We start from the raw sequence: 21,588 nt of genomic DNA, 5'->3' as shown, positions 1-21,588 counted from the left end.
CAGTGCATGTTAAAGTGACAGTGCTTGTTAAAGTTACAGTGCATGTTTATTTCTGTCTCTCATTTAAGACTTAGGAAATTTATTTAAGTGGTTTGGAGCAAACTCTTAAAGCGACAGTGCATCTTTTATTTCTGTCTCTCCTTTAAGTCTTAGGAAATAAATTTATGTGACAAGGTTTTCTCCTGAAATCTGGGGCATTTTTATTATGGAATGGAGCAGGGGTCTGTTCCTATGTATATATGCTGATCATGTTTTGAGGCACTAATTGTTTTCTATGCAATTTTGTCCCTCAGGTTTAAAAAGATCCATTTTTCGTTTTTGAGCCTTATGTCTTTTAGGATGATGCTGTTCAGGCATTGCCACAGTTTTCTCCTGAAACGTCCCAAGCCTCAATGGTTACATATATAGTGCCCTGCAGTTCCTCTGTTGCACACATATCTTCTTCAATATCTGCAGCATTATCTGCTTTTCCTATGTTAGGGGAAAATGCAAGAGGAATATTAGAGATTCAGATAGTAAGGTTTATGTCCTACCTACTGCTACACAGGTTGCCCTTCCTCATAGGTCTGATGAGGAGGATACGTTGGTAGCCTCTGAGGGTGAGATATCAGAATTGGACAGTATAATTACTTCATCTGATGCTGAAGTAGTATCCTTCAGATTTAAGCCTGAACACCTTCGTGTTTTGTTAAGGGAGGTTTTGGCTACTTTGGACGACTCTGATACACCTATCATTGTCAACCTTAGGAATTTAGTAAACTTAATAGTTACTATGATCTTCCTTCTTCAGTGGAAGTATTTTTTTTTTACCTAACCGTGTAACGGAGATTATTGCACAGGAATGGGAGTAGCCAGGGATACTGTTTTCCCCGGCTCCTGTCTTTACCAAGATGTTTCTTGTCGCTGACTCCATTAAAGATTCATGACGCACAGTGCATAAAGTAGGCTATTTCTACTCTGGCTAAGAGAACTGCTATTCTTATAGAGGATAGTTGCTGGCTTATTTGAGGAAGACGTATGTTCATCTAGGGCTTTCCAAAATGAACTGCTTCAGGTGCGGCATCTTATTGGTGTGACACCTGGTCTGTCTCAATTTTAGTAGAGACTGCTTTTCTGGATATCCTAGACAGGAGAACCTTCTCCCAGCTGAATGAGTGACAAACCACAATACATTCTGTCCTGTGATGGTTCTGAATCTCTATAGGAACCCTAGTTAAGATTTTCAGCTGTTTCAGCTGTGTGAACAGCGATGCTATGGCGTTAAGGGAGTCTGTGTTAAAGCAGACTAAAGTAATGAAGTCATTTGTAGGATCTCTAACTAGCAAATTCCTTTATTCTAATGCTAGTTATTTGACTGGGAGCCAAGATATCTGGCATCTCTGTCCTAGCCGCATGGCGTTGTGGCTAAAATCTAAAGTCCAAGATTCTAGCGTTCATTACAAGGAAAAAAACTTGTTTGGACTGATTGCAGAAATAATTCCTGATTCTTCGGGTGGAAAGGTCTTTTCTTTCACAAGTTTAGAAGAATAGAAATAAGGACATCAATGTAATTTTCTTTTCTTTCAGTAATATAATAGGAAAGTCTTTCTCTCACTCTTTCAAGCAGGAACAGTCCAAGTCTTTTTTGAAACCCAATCGGTCTTGAAACTAAAGGAAGTAATCAAAGGAACTCGCTGCTAAGTCAGCATGTTGGGTTTGCCCTGTTTTGGGGTGGGATATGGATACAAGTTGTCCCAGCTCCTTTGGGCTGTGTACATAGTATCTTAAGGTTTCAAATAGAATCAAACTTTCCCTTCCAGGGACAGTTTTCTCCTCTCAGGATTATCTGCAATCCAGTTAAATAGAGAGGCATTCTTAGACTGTGTTCAGGACCTCCTCCCTGGGAGCGGTAGTTCCAGTTCTAGTATTGGAACAGGGCCTAGGATTCTTTTATGAGTTGGAGAATATTCATTCAATTATTCCTTTGGCTCATGAGGGTCAGTTCAGGACAAACATAGACCTGAAGGATGCATACCTTCTTATTCCCATCCTAAGGGATTTTCTAAGTTTCCTGAGATTTGCCTTTCTGGAAGACTCTTCAGGTCTCGGGGAATTGCAGGGGCGCCTTTCCTGAACAATACTTTGGTTCAGGCGTCATCCTTTTTTTAAGCAATCTCTCATTTAGAGACCTTGTTGTCTTCGTTTTCTAGGATGGAAGCAAATCTAGAAAAGAGTTCATTTGTACCAGCTACAAGGGTAGTTTTCTTAGGGACTATAATAGATTCCCTATCTAGGTAAATATTTCTGAGAGAGGTCAGAAAATCCTAAATTATTTCTTCTTGCCTCTCTCTGCAGTCTACTGTTCGGTCATCGGTGGCTCAATGTTTGGAGGTAATTTGGTCTGATGATCGCTTCAATGGAAATCATTCACTTTCCTCGATTCCATTTGGAAGCTCTGCAGTTATGCATGCTCAGCCAATGGAACAGGGATCATGTGGATCTGTCTCAGATGATAGATCTAAATCAATCGAAAAGAGACTCTCTCTCTTGTTGTGACCACGGACGCCAGCCTGTTGGGCCGGGGAGCAGTCTGGGACTCGTTAAAGGCGCAAGGACTATGGACTAGGGAGGAGTCTGCTTTCCCCATCAACATCTTGAAGATGAGAGTGATTTTCAATGCCCCGATGGCTTGGCCTCAGTTGTCCTTAGCCCGGTTTATCAGGTTCCAATCGGACAATATCACCTCAGTGGCTTTCATCAACCACTAGGGAGGAACTCGGAGTTCCTTAGTTAGCCATGAAGAAGTTGGCTCGCATTGTTTAGTGCCATCCACATTCCAGGAGTGGACAGGGAAGCGGATTTCCTGAGCAGACAGACATTTCATAGTGGGTTCTCCATCCGGAGGGGTTCTCCAAGTTAACCCTCAGATGGGGTATGACGGAGTTTGATCTGATGGCGTCACGGCAGAACGCCAAGCTTCCAAGGTACAGTTCATGGTCAAGAGATCCGCAGGCTATCTTGATAGATGCTCTGGCGGTTCCTTGGGATTTCAGTCTAGCATACCTGTTTCCTCTGTTTGCTTTCCTTCCACAAGTCATTGCTCGTATCAGACAGAAGAGAGCATCAGTGATTTGGGTTGCAGATCTAGTGAATATGTCATCTCTTCTACCTTGGAGGTTTCCTCTGAGGAAGGACCTTCTAACTCAGGGTCCATTCTTTCATCCAAATCTCGTTTCTTTGAAGCTGACTGCTTGGAGATTGAACGCTTAGTTCTGTCTAAGGGTGTTTTTTCTGAGTCGGTCATTGAGACCATGATTCAGGCTCGCAAGCCTGTAACTAGAAAGATTTACCATAAGGTTTGGTGTAAATATCTGTATTGCTGTGAATCCTTGGAGTAGGGTCAGGATTCCTAGGATTTTGTCTTTTCTCCATGAAGGTCTGGAGAAGGGATTGTCAGTCAGTACTCTGAAGGATCAGATTTCTGCGTTATCTGTTTTGTTACACAAACGTCTGGCGGACGTGCCAGGTGTTCAGTCTTTTTGTCAGGCCCTGGTCAGAATCAGGCCTGTGTTTAAGTCTGCTGCTCCTCCTTGGAGCCTTAACCTTGTTCTTAAAGTTTTTACAGCAGGCTCCGTTTGAGCCATTGCATTCCATAGATATTAAGTTATTATCGTGGAAGGTTTTTGTTTCTTTTTGCCATCTCTTCTGTTCCGAGAGTTTTGGAACTCTCAGACTTGCAGTGGGATTTGCCTTATCTTATCTTTCATGCTGATAATGCGGTTCTTTGTACTAAGTTGGGTTTTCTTCCTAAAGTGGTTTCAGATAGAAATATTAATCAGGAAATTGTTGTTCCTTCTCTATGTCCTAATCCTTCTTCGCATAAGGAAATCTTGTTACACAACTTGGATGTTGTGCATGCTTTAAAATTCTACCTACAGTCGACTAAGGATTTTCGCCTATCTTCTGCCCTGTTTGTTTGTTTCTATGGCAAATGTGAAGGTCAGAAGGCTTCTGCTCCTTCTTTTCCCTCTGGTTGAGAAGTATTATTTGTTTTGCTTATGAGACCGCTAGTCAGCAGCCTCCTGAGAGAATTACAACTCATTCCACGAGGGCTGTTTCCTCTTCCTGGCCTTTCAAAAATGAAGCTTCTGTGGAACATATTTGCAAGGCTGCAACTTGGTCCTCTCTACATACTTTTTTAAATTTTACAAATTTGAGACTTTTGTCTTGGCTGAGGCTTCTTTTGGGAGAAAGGTTCTTCAAGTGGTGGTGCCTTCTGTTTAGGTCCGCCTTTCCCTCCCTAGTTATCTGTGTCCTCTAGCTTGGGTATTGGTTCCCACTAGTAATTGATGATGTCATGGACTCACCATAGCTTAGAAAAAAAATGTATGCTTACCTGATTATTTATTTCCGGATATGGTGAGTCCACAACCCCACCCTTAGATTTAAGACAGTTGTTTTTGACTAAACCTCAGGCATCTCTACACCTTTGTGTTATTTCTTTTTCCATTTCCCTTCAGTCGAATGACTGGGGAGTGTGGGAAGGGGAGTGATACTTAAAGGGACACTGAAACCAAATGTTTTCTTTTGTGATTCAGACATAGCATGACATTTTAAGCAACTTTCTAATTTACTTCTATTATCAAATTTTATTCTTTCTCTTGGTATCTTTATTTGAAATGCAAGAATGTAAGTTTAGATGCCGGCCCATTTTTGGTGAAAAACCTGGGTTGTCCTTGCTGATTGGTGGATAAATTCATGCACCAATAAAAAAGTGCTATCCAGAGTTATGAACCCCCAAAAAAGCTTAGATGCCTTATTTTTGATAATAGAAGTAAATTAGAAAGTTGCTTAAAATTGCATGTTCTATCTGAATCATGAAAGAAAAAAATTTGGGTTCAGTGTCCCTTTAACAGCTTTGCTGTGGTGCTCTTTGCCTCCTCCTGCTGGCCAGGACTGATTTTCCCACTAGTAATTGATGACGTTGTGGACTCACCATATCCGGAAAGAAAGAAATTTATCAGGTAAGCATACATTTTCTTTTTCAAATATTTTTATTAATAGTGGGGCACTGTGCACACTAGCTGACTGATCTTGTATTAGGACTGTTCAACAGCTTGGGAATATGCTGTCAGGACGTTTCTCTCTGCATGAGAGCTTTCATGAGTTTACATATGAGTTGATGTAAAAAATAAATAAACATTTATTATTATATCTTTATTAATTTGAGGATGTTTTGAGGCGCAACTGATATATTTCGCCTATACATTTTTTTTTTACGCATCTATTTTGGAGCCAATATCGTTATTTTAAAAAGTTTTCAGTGACGCTCTGTTTCTCTTCCTCGTTGGTGACGTGACGTCGTGGGCACAGTCAAACTTCCGTTTTCATCAGCTGATCGGTGCGCAGAGCTAATTTTCTCTATATAAGCCTGTGAGGAGAATATTTATTATCAGGTGTTGGTTTACATTTATCCGGTGTTTGTCTACATAAAATAAGAGTGACATTTTGTGTGAGGAGTATCCGGTATAAGGAAGTTGGGTAAGATCGCCACAGTCACTTCATTTTAGTTATTGGTGCCTGTTGATTTTAATTAAATATTTGATCTGAGGGTGCCTTTTTTCCTCACCATGGAGGACAATGTGGATTTGGGTAAATCTTTATCATTGCCACCCGGTGATGAATGTTTATTTTGTGAGGAGGCTCAAGTTATTCCTCCTGTTCAGTTTTATTCCCCGTGTATGGGGCCTATCTATCAAGCTCAGAATGGAGCCTTCAGACTCGCCAGAAACAGCAGTTATGAAGCAGCGGTCACAAAGACCGCTGCTCCATAACCTGTCCACCTGCTCTGAGCAAGTGGACAGACATTGCCGGAATTCAACCCGATTGAGTACGTTCGGGTCGATTGACACCTCCCTGCTGGTGGCCAATTGGCCGCAAGTCTGCAGGGGGCGGCGTTGCACCAGCAGCTCTTGTGAGCTGCTGGTGCAATGCTGAATACTGTCTGATCAGGTCCGCAAGACCTTTGTTAAATAGAGGCCCTTGTCTTCTATGCTACAAACAAAGTCCAGGAAAACAAAATCTTTGTCTACAAAGTTTAAAAGTATTAACTCTTCAGAGCCCTGTACCTCTCAGGACTCTACTGCCCTTGACATGCCTCTACTTTCTCCTCATTCCCCATCCTTATTAGTTGCACCAGCAGTGCCCTGTGGCTCAGCTCAGTCTCTTTCTTAAGGAATTTTTCTACCAGGAGACTTTGCAACACAGCTTCAATTGGTTGTTTCTGCTGCGCTGAGATTCTTACCTATAGCAGGTAAGAGAAAATCTAAACATATTTCCTCTGATTTGGGAATGTCATCAAACGACTAGACTGCATTGATCAGTTTATCCTAAATTTCTGAAGATGACCATTCCTCAGCTGTTTTTGAGGGTGAAATCTCTGATTCTGACTCTGCTTCTGAAAATCCAGTATAGTCTGAGGAGGTTAATAACCTCAGTATAAAACCGTTTAAAAACTTACTTAGAAGCTTCCAGTTTTGCTCTGTTTAAAAGCTTACTGGAACACCCACTGCAAGTGTGAAATATCAGACACTCCCCCTCAATCAGGAGATAGTAGTTCCTTCCTTTTGCTCTAATCCTTCTTGTCAAAAGTAACATCTTCACAACCTGGATGTGGTACGTGTCTTAAAGTTGTATCTCCAGGCTACAAAGTATTTTAGACAGTCTAATGCCTTGTTCGTGGTGTACACTGGTAAGCGCAAGGGTCAAAAAGCTACTGCAACTGCTCTTTCTTTTTGGCCGAGGAGTCTCATTCGTTTGGCTTATGAGGAAGCTGGGCAGCAACCTCCTGAGAGGATTAAGGGCTCATTAAGGCAGCTACTTGGTCTTCTTTACATGCCTTTTCTAAATTTTACAAAGCTGAGGCTTCTTTTGGGAGAAAGGCTCTTCAAGCGGTGGTGCATTCTGTTTAGGTCCGCCTATCTTTTATTCTCCCTACCTATCCATTCTGTGTCCTCTCTGGCTTGGGTATTGGTTTCCCAACAGTAATTTAATGGACTTATGGACTCTCCATGCCATTGGAAAGAAAACAAAATTTATGCTTACCAGATAAATTATTTTCTTTCCTGGCAGGGAGAGTCGATGACCCACCCTATTTATTTAATTATTCACGGTGGCATTTAATTTTTTATTCTAAACTTTAGGCACCTATGTATCTCTGCTGTTCTCCTACCTTTCCTTTATTCCCTCGGCTGAATGACTGAGGGAGTATGGGTAATGGGGGAACAGATAAACACTGGCTGTGATGAGTAAATTAAAAAGTTGCTTAAATTTGCATGTTCTATCTGAATCACGAAAGAAAAAAATTTGGGTTCAGTCTCCCTTTAAATAATATTAACTACTTTAAAAATGCTATCCGACTGCTACCCGACTGTGGAGAACACTGCTCTATATATAGTATATATCTTTATATATACATGGGCTATGAGTATGACGTTCAGCCGAAACGCATTAGCCTATTGAACTGGCCTAAGGGGTATTTGCATTTGTGGAACCTCTGTATTTTAGGGATCGAATAAAAGTTATGTTTTACTTCACACAATGATCTCCCGGCATTGCTTTGTTTGTTTATATACACATATATATATATATATATATATATATATATATATAAGCATATCCAAATATATTTACAGGGAACACACAGTTCCAATAGACCGCATTGTAGAGACACTTTTTAGTGCCGTTTTTTTTTCTAACACCCCACTCAGGCCAACTTTACCCCCAAAATACTGCCTAGTGCAGTTATTTTAATTGAAAAATAAAAATTCTACAATTTTTGTGTTTTAATAAAATACACTACACTGTATTTTGGGGGCATTTGGGGCACATTTATAAAAATTAACCAGAGATCTAATTTCTATTGTAATGGCTGGTTATTTATCACGCACCCACAAATGGAACATTTGCCCGTTTGTGCGCGCGCCATAAATTAGTGCTCCACTTGAAATCTAGCCCTTAGTAAATGCTCACTAAATACTTAGTATATGCTCACTAAATACTTAGTATATGCTCACTAAATACCTAGTAAGCGCTCACTAAATACTTAGTATATGCTCACTAAATACTTAATATGTGCTCACTAAAAACTTAATATATGCTCACTAAATACTTAATATGTGCTCACTAAATACTTAATATATGCTCACTAAATACTTAATATGTGCTCACTAAATACTTAGTATATGCTCACTAAATACTTAATATGTACTCACTAAAAACTTAATATATGCTCACTAAATACTTAATATGTGCTCACTAAATACTTAATATGTGCTCACTAAATACTTAGTATATGCTCACTAAATACTTAATATGTACTCACTTTCCTTTTTAGAGCGGACGGCAGCTGGAGGCTGAACAGACATACAAATACACCAAAAAGGTATGTGCAGTTATATATACTTATAAGGTGTTTCTTCTGTTGTACAGTAGCAGCCATTCTTTGTTGCACCCAGAGTAACAGTGTGTGTTTAACAAGTAGATGTATTTGAATGAGATAGGGTCCAATCTTGCTGATTTCTTTTTCATATGTCTTTTTGTGGTCCAGTCAGTTGCTTTAAAGTCATCAAAAAGTACATTAAACTCAATTTTCACCACTTACCACAGTAGCTCAGAAGTCAAAAACATGTCAGTTACTTTACATGAGCAAAACATGAAAGGGAACTGCATTCTCAGGGGCCGATATATCTAAGCTTCAACTAATAATACAATGGAATCCACTTGAATCTCACATCATATTCGACGCAAATTAAATCCACCGTAATTAACAAAGCATCAACATCAAGCATCAAAAAATGTTGAAATGTGTGACGTAATGTATGCTCCTGCGATCTCAATCTGACGCAGATCAATGCTTGCGTCATTCTAGATGTTTCGAATTCACATTCGACTCTATTTGACCCTCTTCCCAATTTATCAAACATTCAACAGGTACGCTTGCGTCTTTTCCGCCGCAGCGTACCTATTGAGGCCGCTAATGCCATAGAAATCAATCGGAGTCTGAAAACCCAGAAAGGTTATGTTAGATGCTGCAAGAGAATGCAGCTTATTACATTTATGTAAATTAGAAAGTTGATAACAATTGTATACTCTTTCGAAATCACACAGACAACAAAGACGCATGTTCAGTATCTAAATAATAGTTAAATAATAATATTATAATCACATGTAATTTCAAGGGACAGATTCATTTCAAAAGTAGTTTTAATGTCTGTCTGGCAGCAGGACTAGTAGATATAAGGATAAAAATGAAATAAATACATTACATACTTTAGCTAACTTCCTTTTCCATCTAAAGGGGAGGAGAATCCATGGCTTCATTCATTGCTGTTGGGAATAAATAACCTGGCCACGAGGAGGAGGCAAAGACACCCCAACCGAAGGCTTAAATACCTCCCCCACTTCCCTCATCCCCCAGTCATTCTTTGCCTTTCGTCACCAAACCATAGGTTCATAAGATTTAACAAGAACCTTGTTTTTGCTCATAGATCTGAGGGTCACTGCTGCATGGATACAGAGTGAAATATAACTTTGAATGTAGAAACAAATGATGTAACTGTTGCAGAACTGGGGTGCAAATACAGAAACATGTATCATAGGTTAAGCGGATTAATGCTGCATAATGATTTGTAGAAGGTGAGAAGAGCAGACACTGTAACAGACAGCAATATCACAGACACAAGTTATCAGATTGAAATACTGAGATCGAAGCAGAAAGCTCAGTTAGTAAGGCAGTCACTGTATATAACAAAACAGAAAGTTAATCTGATAATGCGGTTAGTGAGTTAATCAATACATGCAGTAAGCGTAGGCATTCACAGAAACAATTGCAAGCAGCATAGAGGAATGAATATATCCAGATGAATACTGCAACGTTTAGGCAGAGATATAACAGAAAGAAGCAGGACTTAATGCTTAGTACGTTACCGACTACAATGTCCGAGGTAAGGCAAAAGGATCCGGAACTTAGGAGGGAGATCAGACAAACACGTCCGTGCTGTTTGCTTGCTCACTGAGAGTCCGTGGATCCGGAAGAGGTACGATGACGTCTGACGCCGCTCGCGGCTGCAGGGTGATCAGCCGATGCGAGCTCAGGAACAAAAGTGTCAAACTGAACAATTAAAATGGAAAGGAGTTCCTGGACTGATCCTAAAATGGAGGTTTGCAGTTGATATAATAAGCAGAACCCCAGGTACTTCACGAAGTAACAAGTAGAAATCCAAAGAACAGGATACAGGCTAGGTCTCTTCGCTCAGGTTGCACCCGAGTATACACAAATTACCAAGACAGAAGGAGGGGCCTTACATAGGGATGGAACTCATAACAATCTGTATTTAAAGGTACAGGACCATAACATAGGAGGATGGCAGAGGAGTGCCGGAGTTTCGGAGTAGTCTCTTATGGAGGGTAGTTCTCTTCGCAATGGGACTGGAGTTTTAAGTAGTCCTGTCAGTCTCTCAGTCAGGGCCTGGGCGAAAGTTAGAGTCCGGAGATGCAGGAAGTTTCTTTCTGCGAAACCATCCCAACTCAAATTAGCAGCTCCTCAAGCAATCGGCGTTGTCGAACTTCGCTTCGCTGCCTGCTTTCTTCTCTCAAATCCATGGCGGAGGCGATGCTACTATTCGTCACACTTCCTGTTCCACGGTGTAGATTCTGGTAAGATCATTTCATTTTTTATTGATGATAATAATGATGATAAATAGAAGACAGGGTCACAGTGTGGCGCCTTTTCAGAGTCAAGGGTTAATATTCCTGGAAGGGAGATTATTGAACAGGGTGGTTTATACATAATATTTTTTATTGTGTCATTGCTGCATTATGTGCGAGATGAGGCTCTGGCAATGTGTGGAACTTTCAGGAGGCTTGTGGGAATCTGCGCAACCATATTTGGCGCGTTTTCCCTAGTGCAGGGGCGGCCCTGCCAGGCATTTCACATGACGGGGTGTGTCTATCTACCTTCTCTGTGGTTCTGTGACGCAGGAGACATAGTGGTTTCTGTAGTCCGGGTCCTAGGAGGTGGTGAGTGCCCCGGCCATTGGCGGTATAAGGTGCCTATTTATTGTAATAAGTTAGTCTTCCCATAAAAGCTTAAGCGATGGAGGACTCTGACGCGTTAGAGGGCTCTTCCTCCTTAGCAAAGCCTCATTCATCTGTTTATTGTGAGGAGGTACTAGTAGATCAGCCTGCTCAACTATGCTCCACATGCCTTGACAAAGTCACAACATCTAAGTGTAAACGGATGTCTAGTACTACTGAGCCATCCACCTCTGAGGGATCTTCATCCAGCGAGGTGCGTTCCCTGCATTAATCTCCTATTGCACATGCAGCGCCCCAGGGTCCAACCGTTACTCCTTCGGGAGAGATTCATTGGCTGTCAGATTTTGTGGACCAACTGGAATCGGCAGTTTCTAAGGTGATCCATGCCTTACCACATTCTGCTAAGCTCAAGCGTAGGGTGTATCATGGCGTCTCGACCCAGGTTTTGTCCTCGCCGATGGCAGATCCAGAGGCTCTATATGAGGACGAGGCCCACTCCGACTCTTCGGAGGAGGCCTAGTCTGAATCGGAGTACGGGTCATCTAAGCCTACTGCTGCGGAGGAGCCTGGTTATAGGTTTAGGATGGAAAATGTGCATTTTCTGTTGCGACAGGTACTTGCTACTTTGGAGGTTCCAGAACCTAAGATCCCGGAGGAACCTGCACTTCCTAAGCTTGACAAGGTTTACGAGGACAGGGTAGTACCTCAAATTTACCCGGTCCCCATTAAGATGGCGAATATTATTGAGAATGGGAGCGATTAGGGTCGCCCTTTTCCCCTTCTTCCTTTAAAAAACTGTTTCCCATTCCGGACTCTCAGCTCGAGGTGCGGGGGTCCATTCCCAAGGTGGATTGGGCTATCTCTACGCTCGCAAAGCGGACAACTATTCCCTTGGAGGGTAGTTCATCGTTTAAGGAGCCCATAGATAAAAAGCTGGAAAACATGTTGAGAAAGATGTTTCAGCACATTGGGTTTGTTTTTCAGACTGCTGCGGCCTTGGCGGCGGTCGCCGGTGCTGCGACATATTGGTGCGATTCCCTGTGTGACATGGTCGAAGGGGAGACATCCATCGACGAGATACAGGAGAAGATTAAGGCGCTGAGGGTCACCAATTCTTTAATCTGTGATGCTAATATGCAAATTATTTTCCTGAATGCTAAAGTATCAGGCTTTTCGGTTTTAGCACGCAGGGCTCTGTGGCTAAAATCTTGGTCTGCGGACATGACCTCCAAGTCGAGGCTGTTGTCCCTGTCTTTTCAAGGAAAGATCCTGTTCGGTCCAGGATTGGATTTGATCATATTCACGGTTACGGGAGGCAAGGGAGCTTTCCTATCGCAGGATAAGAAGGCTAAGCCTAAGGGATCTACTTTTCGGCCCTTTCGTGCGGACAAGGCCCAGCGCCAGCAGCCCACCGCGAAAGCAGACCAGTCCAAGGGATCTTGGAAACCGGCTCAATCTTGGAACAAGTCTAAGCAGAGCAAGAAACCCGCCAAGACTAAATAGGCATTAAGGGGCGGCCCCCGACTGTTCTCAGCATCACGTAGAAGGCAGAATATCTAAATTCTCAGACATTTGGTTGCAGGACGTTCAGGGTTTTGCAGAGGGTTCCGTTTGAACCTATGCATTCCATTGACATTAAGATTCTATCCTGGAAGGTTCTTTTCCTGTTGGCTATTGCATCGGCATGCAGAGTATCTGAACTGGCTGCCCTGCAATGTGATCCTCCTTATCTGGTGTTTCATGCGGATAAGGCTGTACTTCGCACTGGATTGGGGTTTCTCCCCAAGGTGGTGTCTAACCGTAACATCAATCAGGAAATAGTGGTTCCTTCTTTGTGTCCTAACCCTTCTTCTTCAAAGGAGATGTTACTTCATAACTTGAATGTGGTTCGTGCCTTGAAGTTCTATTTTAAGGCTACTAAGAATTTCAGACAGTCTACATCTCTTTTTTTGTGGTGTATTCTGGGAAGCACAAGGGGCAAAGGGTCTCTGGTACTTCTTTGTCCTTTTGGTTGAAGAGCTTGATTCGCTTGGCTTACGAGACAGCGGGACATAAGCCTCCTCAGAGGATCACGGCTCATTCAACTAGAGCTGTGGCTTCGTCTTGGGCCTTCAAGAATGAGGCCTCTATGGAGCAAATTTGTAAGGCGGCTACCTGGTCCTCCTTATACACTTTTACAAAGTTTTACACATTTTACGTTTTTGCTTCTGCGGAAGCTGTTTTTGGGAGAGAGTTTTTTCAGGCTGTGGTGCCCTCAGACTAGGGTCCGCCTTTTACCCTCACGGTCTCATTCAGTGTCCTCTAGAGCTTGGGTATATGTTCCCAACTGTAATGAATGAAGCCGTGGACTCTCCTCCCCTTTAGATGGAAAACATAAATTATGCTTACCTTATAATTTCATTTCCATCGAAGGGAGAAGAGTCCACGGCTCCCGTCCATATCTCCGTGGGGCGGACCTAAATGTAATCATTTTCTGGCACCTTTTATACCCTGATATTTCTCCTACTGTTCCTGGTTCCCTCGGGAGAATGACTGGGGGAGGTATTTAAGCCTTTGGCTTGGGTGTCTTTGCCTCCTCCTGGTGGCCAGGTTCTTTATTCCCAACAGTAATGAATGAAGCCGTGAACTTTCCTCCCCTCGATGGAAATTATCAGGTAAGCATAATTTATGTTTTTTTGTTCAATCTAATTTCACCATGTTTAACGCATGTAATACAAGTCCCACTGCATTTCGCACCAAATTTGACGCAATACTTTGCACCAAATTGGACGCAATACTCGAACTCCTAAACAACCCACAAACTAGTGAAATTTTCCACCACTTTTAATTGGGAAATACATAATCACATAATTTATGACATCAGCCAATCTGATTTAAATATACATTTTATTCTATCACTAATGAATCGAATTGCTTGATACTTGTGTCATTGATCACAGTAATGATATGGTATAAATGAAGTTGGAAAAAACAGAATGTCCGCGACATTGATAACTCTTATTTACCAACAGTCCGATGCTCATCGCTCCGTACTTGACGTGCGTGTTGTTGACAGACTTTTTAATAAATAACGGCATCGTATGTGTATTCGCGGAAATGATGTCTGGCAAGCATATTATCTCCAGCGAATGCACCGAGATTGACTCTTTGATAAATCGGCCCCTCAGACTGGACTGGGTACACATTCTGTGACCCTGCAACATGTCCCAAGCAGTTAACCCCCGACAGTAAAATTAACCAAGCTAGGGGGTGCTCTCTACTACATAAATGAATATATGACTATCTAAAAGTAAAAAAAAAAAAAATTAAAACAAATAAAATAAATAACATATAATCAATCACAAATGCATCAGATCAATCACAAATGAATCAGATCAATTGCAAATGCATAAAAAGTAATATAAAATATTGCAACTACAGTACAAGTCCAATTTATGAGAGGACAGGTCAGAGATATTCGTATCTCACAAAAAGGTTAGTCCATAATTTTCAGATACAGGGCTGCTCTCCTTCTTGCAGATCACTCTTGATCAGGCTCTAGACATGGATATAAAAGACAAAGGGGCGCCTCATATGTAGATCAGAGATGTAACAAATCCCACACTGAATAGAAAGCCAAATGGATACTCACATTTAGCTGAAGCACCCTTGTGTTCTTGTGGTAGCAGGCTAATAGCTCAGGGTGTATCAGCTAACCCAGGCAGCAGGTAACACTCAGGAACACCAGATGCAGTACCCAGATGGAGTACTGAATGCAGGTGCTAACACTTGGCTTATGTAAAACACAAGGTTTATTAAAACTCACATAAAAACAAAAGCTTCAAGTGATAGGAGGGCATAAACATGTAGCCCCCCTAATACAACGCGTTTCTTGGCTATAAAATTGTAGTTTCCTCAGGCATAGAGGCACCTTACTATCTCCTAAACCTTTATACAATGAATAACCAATTAGAACAAAGGATAAAACACACCCCCTTGGATGCATGATTAAACACGTGTACAATTAAAGTTTCTTTGTGAAACAGTACCTAATAACAATGACAATGCATAACACATATTTGAAATCTGATGGAACACTTACAGTATAGCACCCTAATCACACCTATATGCAATATCTGATTGTAATATTGTGTTGTGTCCACAAAGTTAAGTTTTATGCAAAAATAAAAGCTATCTCAAAAATATCTAAATTAGGAGACCAGCCTCAATACTACTTTATACTTAGTGGAATATATGGTATGTTTGCTTACTTTATTTTAAAATCGTTGTGTCATAGATCCATTACTCTCTTTCATGAGTCCCTGGTGTTTTATTCAATCTGCAGTGTGCAGCTTGTGTGGAATAGACCCCTATTGGACTGTTAAGGTCACATGTGTATAGAGACCAATCATAAAATCTCATATTTGCATCATCACTAGTTACTAGGCAGTTCTATTATTGACTCCTATTGGACTGTTAAAGGGGCACTGTACCCAAAAATTTAATTTAGTGATTCAGATTGAGCATGAGATTTTAAGCAAATTTCGAATTTACTCCTTTTATCAAATTTTCTTCATTCTCTTGGTATCTTTATTTGAAATGCAAGAATGTAAGTTTAGATGCCGGCCCATTTTTGGTGAACAACCTGGGTTGTCCTTGCTGATTGGTGGATAAATTCATCCACCAATAAAAAAAGTGCTGTCCAGAGTACTGAAACCAAAAAAAAGCTTAGATGCCTTCTTTTTCAAATAATGATAGCAAGAGAACGAAGAAAAATTGATAATAGGAGTAAATTAGAAAGTTGCTTAAAATTGCATGCTCTTTCTGAATTACAAATGAACAAATTTGGGTTCAGTGTCCCTTTAAGGTCACATGTATATAGAGACCAATCATAAAATCTCATATTTGCAACATCACTACTTACTAGGCAGTTCTATTACTAGGCAGTTCTATCATTGACCCCTCTTAGACTGTTATGGTCACATGTGTATAGAGACCAATCATAAAATCTTATAATTAAAACATTGCTAGTTACTAGGCAGTTCTATTATTGACCCCTATTGGACTGTTAAGGTCACATGTGTATAGAGACCAATCATAAAATCTCATATTTGCAACATCACTAGTTACTAGACAGTTCTATTATTGACCCCTATTGGACTGTTAAGGTCACATGTGTATAGAGACCAATCATAAAATCTCATATTTGCAACATCACTAGTTACTAGGCAGTTCTATTATTGATGCTCACAACATCGCCGAACATGTCTTTGCTCTTGTTAATGGTGCCTAATAGCTAAATGGTTAGCTCTAAAACATATGTGTAGTATGTATATTATATTTAATCCATACTATTATGTCCGCTATGTGACCCAAACCTTTCTTCTTGATCCTTTTACACTCCATTATGTGCTTATAGGGCACCTGATTGGAGTCTTATTCTGCCATGTGATTAGCCATCAACCAATCAAAGAAAATCCTGTCAGGTTCGTTACTAGTTGCTAACCAGGAATATTCTCCAATACTCTAACCTGTCAAAATAATCGTCATCAGTTGTTAGGGGATTTGCCTGTTATAAAAAACGTCATGGAGCCTTATGTCTGACATTAGCTATCATATATTAAACATAAGTATATAATCCAAATATATCCTCTTTGTGTGTGCTATAGGGTAATACTGTTTTAAATATAAATGTGTAAATACATACAGTAAGGTAATCTCTATGTAGTGGAAACATCATCCACATACATCTACATGTGTTTATGTGTAACAATATAGTAAAAACCTAATTTGGGTATATCGGTGTGTGTAATCTCAAGTGATTTCTATGTAGTGGAATCCAGATCAAAGACTTGTTCGGCGATGTTATGAGCATCAATAATAGAACTGCCTAGTAACTAGTGACGTTGCAAATATGAGATTTTATGATTAGTCTCTATACACATGTGACCTTAATAGTTCAATAGGGGTCAATAATAGAACAGCCTAGTAAGAGAACTGCCTAGTAACTAGTGATGTTGCAAATATGAGATTTTATGATTGGTCTCTATACACATGTGACCTTAACAGTCCAATAGGGGTCAATAATAGAACTGCCTAGTAACTAGTGAGTTGCAAATATGAGATTTTATGATTGGTCTCTATACACGTGACCTTAACTTTCCAATTGGGGTCAATAATAGAACTGCCTAGTAACTAGCAATGTTTTAATTATAAGATTGTATGATTGGTCTCTATACACATGTGACCTTAACAGTCCAATAGGGATCAATGATAGAACTGCCTAGTAATAGAACTGCCTAGTAACTAGTGATGTGGCAAATATGAGATTTTATTATTGGTCTCTATTTACATGTGACCTTAACAGTCCAATATTGGGTCAATAATAGAACTGCCTAGTAACTAGTGACGTTGCAAATATGAGATTTTATGATTGGTCTCTATACACATGTGACCTTAACAGTCCAATATGGGGTCTATTCCACACAAGCTGCACACTGCAGATTGAATAAAACATCAGGGAGTCATGAAAGAGAGCAATGGATCTATGACACAATGATTTTAAAATAAAGTAAGCAAACATACCATTTATTCCACTAAGTATAAATTAGTATTGAGGCTGGTCTCCTAATTTAGATATTTTTGAGATAGCTTTTATTTTTGCATAAAACTTAACTTTGTGGACACAACACAATATTACAATCAGCTATTGCATATAGGTGTGATTAGGGTGCTATACTGTAAGTGTTCCATCAGATTTCAAATATGTGTTATACATTGTAATTGTTATTAGGTACTGTTTCACAAAGAAACTTTAATTGTACACATGTGTTTAATCATGCATCCAAGGGTGTGTGTTTTATCCTTTGTTCTAATTGGTTATTCATTGTATAAAGGTTTAGGAGATAGTAAGGTGCCTATATGCCTGAGGAAACAGCGATTTTCTAGCCAAGAAATGCGTTGCATTAGGGGGGCTACATGTTTATGCCCTCCTATCAGTTTAAGCTTTTGTTTTTATGTGAGTTTTAATAAACCTTGTGGTTTATATAAGCCTAGTGTTAGCACCCTACTTTTATCCCTATCGCTCTTTGGGGCAAACTGCATTCAGTACTCCGTGTGGGTACTTAACCCCAGACAGGTCTGGGTGCAAGGCTTGCAAGTGAGTGCTGGACTTCCTCTGTGTGAGGTACTTTACATGAGTTCACATTCTAACCTTATATTCCAATCTATCCAAATGGAAACCCCATTAAACAGACATGAAACCCAATGCAAATTTAAACAACTTTCTAATTTATATAATTTGCTTCATTCTCTTGATATCCTTTGTTGGAAAGCATACCTAAATAGACTCAGTAGCTGCTGATTGGTGGCTGCACATGGATACCTTGTGTGATTGGCTCACCCATGTGCATGGCTAATTCTTCAACAAAGGATTTAAAAGAATTGATAAAACCAGCCTGATGACAATTTCACATCACCACCTATGGGGGCGCAAACAAACCAAATGATCCAAATAACAATATACAAGACAGTACAATGGTACCAATATAAAACAATTGCTACAATGCGTATATAATGCTATGACTTATCAGTCCATCAGTCTCTGTTGATATGGTCTCCACTTGGACTTGTACTCATTGGTATCTTTATCCTCAAATGACGGCTGCTCCTTCCCAAAAAGAGGTAAAAAACAAATCTGTGATAGTGCAAACAAAACACAAAAGGGCGCCTCCTAGTGTGATATAGTTCAGACAGTATAAATATATACAATGGCAATAGACCGATACTCACAAGCATGGCAGCACTCACTCGTGCTAAGTGACACTTACTGGGATCTCTCAATGTCCCAGCTCACTGCTCTAGGACTCCCACACACCTCCGTCTGGGGCGTTGTCTCCAACCGCAAAGAACTGGCTCTCAGTCAAGTGAAATGTATAAAATCACTTTTAATATAAAACTGTTTAAAAACACAGTGTACAGAAGTTACCACTATGTATTAAAATCATGCAACTAGTTTCTCAGCTAGCACGCTGTTTCTTCAGGCATCTACAAACTGACTGAGAGCTCTAGACTATAAACTGAACTGAACCAATAGAAACACAGTTGTGTTATCACACCCCTATACACAGCTGTTGCAAACCTTAATTAATTTGCTACTTAACCCTTTATACCTCCCATACATTTTTGCTTGAAAATGGAAACAATAAAAAATACATAACAACACTATATACAATCATCGGATAATAGATTACCTGATGTGTGTAGCAGATTAGCCTCAATATGTTAAACATATTTTGTTGTTTCAATATAATGATTACCCTAAATGCCGATAATATACAAATCGTCTCCTCTTGAATAAAAGGAGTTTTATCAGTGGCCTGATCCGGCCTGTTGTTTTAATAAATAAAATACCTTACTGATCTTGATAAGGATAGCCATAACCTTACTGGATTTTAGTGTTATTTATGTATACCTATCTCTTAATACACTGCTCATCTTGCATGATGTATGTTTGCATTGTGACGTCTCTCTCCCTGATAGGGCGACACACCTCCTCTTCTCTACCACTAGCGTAACTATACGTCATGATCTCAGGATCGGGGCTGAGCCCGCCCACACAACTGATCCTCACCGGCCCCTAAAGCAAACACCCACATACTCGCGCTATCACGTTCTACAATTGTGGACCCAATCGTACCCAATCATAGCTAGTAACTGTCAAACACTAGACGAAAATCTCGCTCAATATTCACAGAATATCCCACTGCCGTGACATTGCAGCTCCTTTACCAACCGTGGCTAATAGTCTACATAGGCTATCCTAAAGGATCAAATACCGTTAATAATTGGTGTGCCTACGATAATTCTCTAAAACATTATAGTGATCTCCCTCTGTGATGGCCTCTGGGTCCCCTATATGTATATATGTTGGTGTAGTAATTCTAAAGACATACCTATATTTCAATACATGAATGCAATTAATAAAGGGGATAATGAATGGTGGAATATCTCATTCATGATCTTCCTAAAGATCCCCAGTATATACTATATATAACGGAATATGTAATTGTATCTATTGTGACATATCATTAATAAAATATATGTGAACAAACAATTAATGGGAGTGACTTGATGATAGTGTATCTAAAATAGATTGTCCTATGTGATGACTGAAGTGAATGCAAAGTAGTGTGATAGAATTAATGTTACCTATGTGTGCCATTTATTGTGAAAATATTTAATCAAAATGTATATTAGAACAATTAATACCTAAGGTGAATGCAAAGTGTTAACTATGTGTACCATCTATTTATAAAAAAATACTCTATAAAAAAGTATGTGATTCCAATATATAATAAAGGTGAGAAGTGTATGCCCAGTTAGTGATCTTCCTATAAAGTGGCTCTCGTGAACCCTGTGTGTAATGGGAAATGTTATGTGTGTATGAAACGTGTATGGGACATTTGAATCAGCTACCTATTTTGCAACAAAACTCAATGAAAATGATTATGGGTTAACGTTTACGTATAATGTTCAGAAGGAACAGATTGAATTTTTAGATGTAGTCTTGACCTGGGATCTCACTCAAAAGATTGAAATATATACCTATTTTAAAACGGTTGACAGTAACAATTTTTCGGATTATGGCAGTAATCACCTTGACAGTTCAAAAAGGAATGTACCTTTCAGCCAATTTCGGCGGATTAGACGTAATTGTACAACGTTAGAAAAATATGATGAGCAATCTATGATCCTTAAAAATAGATTCAAAGAAAAGGGTTACCCTCAGGCATTAATAGAAGGGAGTTATGAGCGAGCTAGAAGATTAGATAGGAATAGTATTCTATATCCATCCACTCCTCACCTACAACCAATAGAGGAAAATAGGAAAAAAACTGCTTTTATAACCAATTATAACTCAAATTTTAAAAAAATTAAAAAGATCATGACCAAACATTTGTATTTATTGAAAAGAGACCCCATCTTAAAACAGATATTAGATGACCAACTGACAATTACTTTTAGGAGAGCCCGACGATAAAAAGTAGACTAGCCCCCAGTCTGATCCCGCCTATTACGGTTAGTCCAGACGTGGACTCCTTGCCCAGTATGCTTAGAGGAATGTGGCTGCACCTCACTGACGAGGCCCATAGGAGGCCGAAACGATCGTCTGGGGTTGTCATGTTCCTTGTTCAGAGGAGAATTGCCTGGTATTTCGGGGCTGGACTGACCTTAATTGGTGGGATCAGACTGATATACTTCAGGAAAGTTTTCCTATGTGAAAAGCACACTGGTCTAAAAGAGGCTGCTTCCGGGTGGTAAATCGCCATAAAACTAGCTGTTGAGCTGTTGTTCGTTCCTGGTAGAGCTCTTCTCTCTTTGTATGAAAATTAATATGACCCTGGGGAAGTCTCCCTATGGGTGATGGGGGAAACCAGACGTGGACTCCTTGCCCAGTGTGCTTAGAGGAATGTGGCTGCACCTCACTGACGAGGCCCATAGGAGGCCGAAACAATCGTCTGGGGTTGTCCT

At 40.1% G+C, this 21,588-nt stretch overlaps 1 protein-coding gene across 1 annotated transcript in view; it reads left to right on the top strand.

The window, feature by feature from the left end:
• CFAP70 (cilia and flagella associated protein 70) overlaps positions 1 to 21,588 on the top strand; it is a 576,575-nt gene that overhangs the window by 539,275 nt on the left and 15,712 nt on the right. Inside the window, exon 25 of the mRNA XM_053694219.1 lies at positions 8,375 to 8,422. Coding sequence (XP_053550194.1) covers positions 8,375 to 8,422 — 48 coding nt within the window. The remainder of the gene's footprint in view (positions 1 to 8,374; positions 8,423 to 21,588) is intronic.

Source organism: Bombina bombina, chromosome 11 (assembly GCF_027579735.1).
Source record: "Bombina bombina isolate aBomBom1 chromosome 11, aBomBom1.pri, whole genome shotgun sequence".
In the NCBI taxonomy this organism is placed as follows: domain Eukaryota; kingdom Metazoa; phylum Chordata; class Amphibia; order Anura; family Bombinatoridae; genus Bombina; species Bombina bombina.
Note: the sequence above shows the minus strand (reverse complement) of the source record. Positions and strands in the feature narration are given on the sequence as shown.